At 58.1% G+C, this 2618-nt stretch overlaps 1 protein-coding gene across 1 annotated transcript, besides 1 other annotated feature; it reads right to left on the reverse strand.

Moving 5' to 3' along the window:
- Positions 1 to 449: 449 nt before the first annotated feature.
- Positions 450 to 498: a microsatellite.
- Positions 499 to 801: 303 nt separating this feature from the next.
- On the reverse strand, positions 802 to 2220 carry Tco025E_09764 (putative citrate synthase; the record flags this gene model as incomplete). Its single annotated transcript, XM_029376572.1, has 1 exon — positions 802 to 2220. One exon carries the CDS (start codon positions 2218 to 2220, stop codon positions 802 to 804), a length of 1419 nt encoding a protein of 472 aa, XP_029223307.1.
- Between the last annotated feature and the right edge of the window lie 398 nt (positions 2221 to 2618).

A 2618-nucleotide genomic window follows, 5' to 3' on the forward strand; every position in this document is an offset into this window, starting at 1 on the left:
GCACGCAGACGCCAATACTCCACGCTCCACAGACAAACCGGCCCACCGCCGAAAAACACTTCAAAGAATAAAAACAAAAAAAATAATATCGAATTGTACGCTGCCGTTTCCACAGCCCACAAAAGGCGCCAAGACACCTTTCTGTGCGCCTCCGCAGGGGCGGGGCTTCCACTGCACACCCCATTCGTCCTCCCCCTTGCGGAACATATCAAGAAACAATACCACAGAGAATTCTCTCCTCTCCCCTCGCATTCGCAGCCTCCTTTCCTGCATGTCTAATGGCGGCTGCGGGGGATTTGCGAAATTTCCATCTTACGTTTACCTTTCTCGTCGCGCGTTTATTATTGTGGCCCCAACCAGTTAACTCTCCCGCGCAGAGGCACATCGTGTGCACAGCCACACCTGCCTCACCGCGCACATACATTGCGGCGACGCATGTACGTCTCCGTTAAATCAAAAAAAAATAAATAAATAAATAAATAAATACAAATAAATAAACAAAAAAAACAGTTCGAGAAACAAACAATAACCACGCATTTTCTGCAGGAATTAGCAGAAACACGAAACCGCAGGGGACAAGCTGCCGAATAATCAACGCCCTCGTCCCCGCCCAAGCACAACCCGCACATTATTGTTACTCTTTTGATTGCGTGTCTGTGCGAGGGGGAGGGGGGAGGGGGGGTTAGCTACCAATGCGCCCATGAGGAACGACGCACGGGACTTGTCTCCCCCGCCCCCCATCCCCTTCGCCCGGTTCACTATTTTTCCCTTCCACCGCAAACTCATTCACGCCTCGCCTGCCTACTGAATGTTGAACTTCTTGAAGAGTGCCTCAGACGTGGTGGACTTCGGGCGCTCGATGGGGCGTTGCTGCAGCCGGTCCCAGACAACGCCGCTCAGCACACCGAGCTGCCGCGAGAGGCCGAACAGAACCGTGTAGAACGCCTGCTCCGTGAGGCCGTAGTACTGAAGCACCACCCCAGAGTGGGCGTCCACGTTCGGGTAGGGGTTCTTCGACTTGCCGTGCTTGGTCAGGATGCCTGGCATGATGGAATAGATGGTGTCGACAAGGAAGAAGAGTTCGTCGTTGGGCAGGTGCTTCAGGCAGTAGTCGCGGAGGCAGATATAGCGGGGGTCCGGCACGCGCAGCACGGCATGCCCGTAGCCGGGCACCACACGCTTCGCATTCAGACGCTCCCACGTGAACTTCTCCAGACCCGCCTCCAGCGCCTTGCGATCCTTCAAATCCACGCCGGCCGCCTTGCACTTGTCCCGCATCTCGAAGAGGTAGGTGAGAACCTCCTGATTCGCCAAGCCGTGCAGTGGACCCGCCAGGCCGTTGAGGCCCGCAGAGAAGGCCAGGTACGGGTCGCTCAGCGCCGAGGCAACCAGAGTCGTCGTGTGTGCCGAGACGTTGCCGCCCTCGTGGTCGGCGTGGATGGCGAGGTACATGCGCATGCAGTCCCAGAAGTTTTCGTCCTTGAAGCCCAGCATGTTCACAAAGTTGGCGGTCCAATCTAGGTCACGGTTGCTGGGCGCCGCCAATTCCGTCTTGCCAGTCCGCATGCGGTTGTAAATCACAGCCGCCAATTGGGGCGTGCGGGCAATAATATCCAGGCTGTCTTCAAGGGCATAGTCCCAGTAGTTCGACTTGACGGCGCGGCCGTCCTCGTAGGCAGGCGCAAACTTGGAGAAGGCCTGGAGGGCAAGCACACCAGCGGAGAACTGCGTCATCGGGTGCGTGTGTGCAGGGAGTGCGGCAATGGCTTTCGTGGCGGCGGCGATCGCCTCACTGTCGGCGCGGCGGTGCAGCTCAACGTGCATCTCCCGCATCTGCTTGTCCGTGGGGGCGGAGCCGGTCATGAGGAGCCAAAACACGCCCTCCGGCAGCGGCGAGGAGCCCCCCAACCACGACTTGGGCAGCTGCTCGCAGCACTCGGGGATCGTCATGCCACGGAAACGAATGCCGTGCATCCCGTCGAGCAGCGAGGGCTCGTACACCAGGCCAGTGATCCCACGCATGCCACCGTAGGCGGCCCCGACGGTCGCATCGCTCAGCTTCTCGCCTCCGCACTTCTCCTTCAGGGCCTTGATCCTTGGAGCGTCAAGTTTGTGACGCGCCAGAATCGTCCCCTTCAATTCGTCGACGATGCTCGACTGTTGGCGGGCGGCACTGTAGACATTGAGGACGGCTCCAGCACGGGTGCAAAAGCGCAGCATCTTCTCTGTCGCTGTTGTTGTTGTTGGGTAATTTTCTTTGCTTTTATTCAGAGCTTGCAGGCGTATCCTTCCCGATGGGGGGAGGGGAGGGGGGATGTGTGCGGGCGCAAGAGGCAGCACGAGGGAAAAAGGAAGGGAGGCAGAGACGGGCAGATGCAGAGAAAAGCGGAGGGGGCGTAGCGGTGAAGGAACGACGGGGCGACGGCAACACGAGCACGCAGACGCCAATACTCCACGCTCCACAGACAAACCGGCCCACCGCCGAAAAACACTTCAAAGAATAAAAACAAAAAAAATAATATCGAATTGTACGCTGCCGTTTCCACAGCCCACAAAAGGCGCCAAGACACCTTTCTGTGCGCCTCCGCAGGGGCGGGGCTTCCACTGCACACCCCATT

The sequence above is a fragment of the Trypanosoma conorhini genome (genome assembly GCF_003719485.1).
Source record: "Trypanosoma conorhini strain 025E chromosome Unknown Tco_14.4_contig_01271, whole genome shotgun sequence".
Lineage (NCBI taxonomy): Eukaryota > Euglenozoa > Kinetoplastea > Trypanosomatida > Trypanosomatidae > Trypanosoma > Trypanosoma conorhini.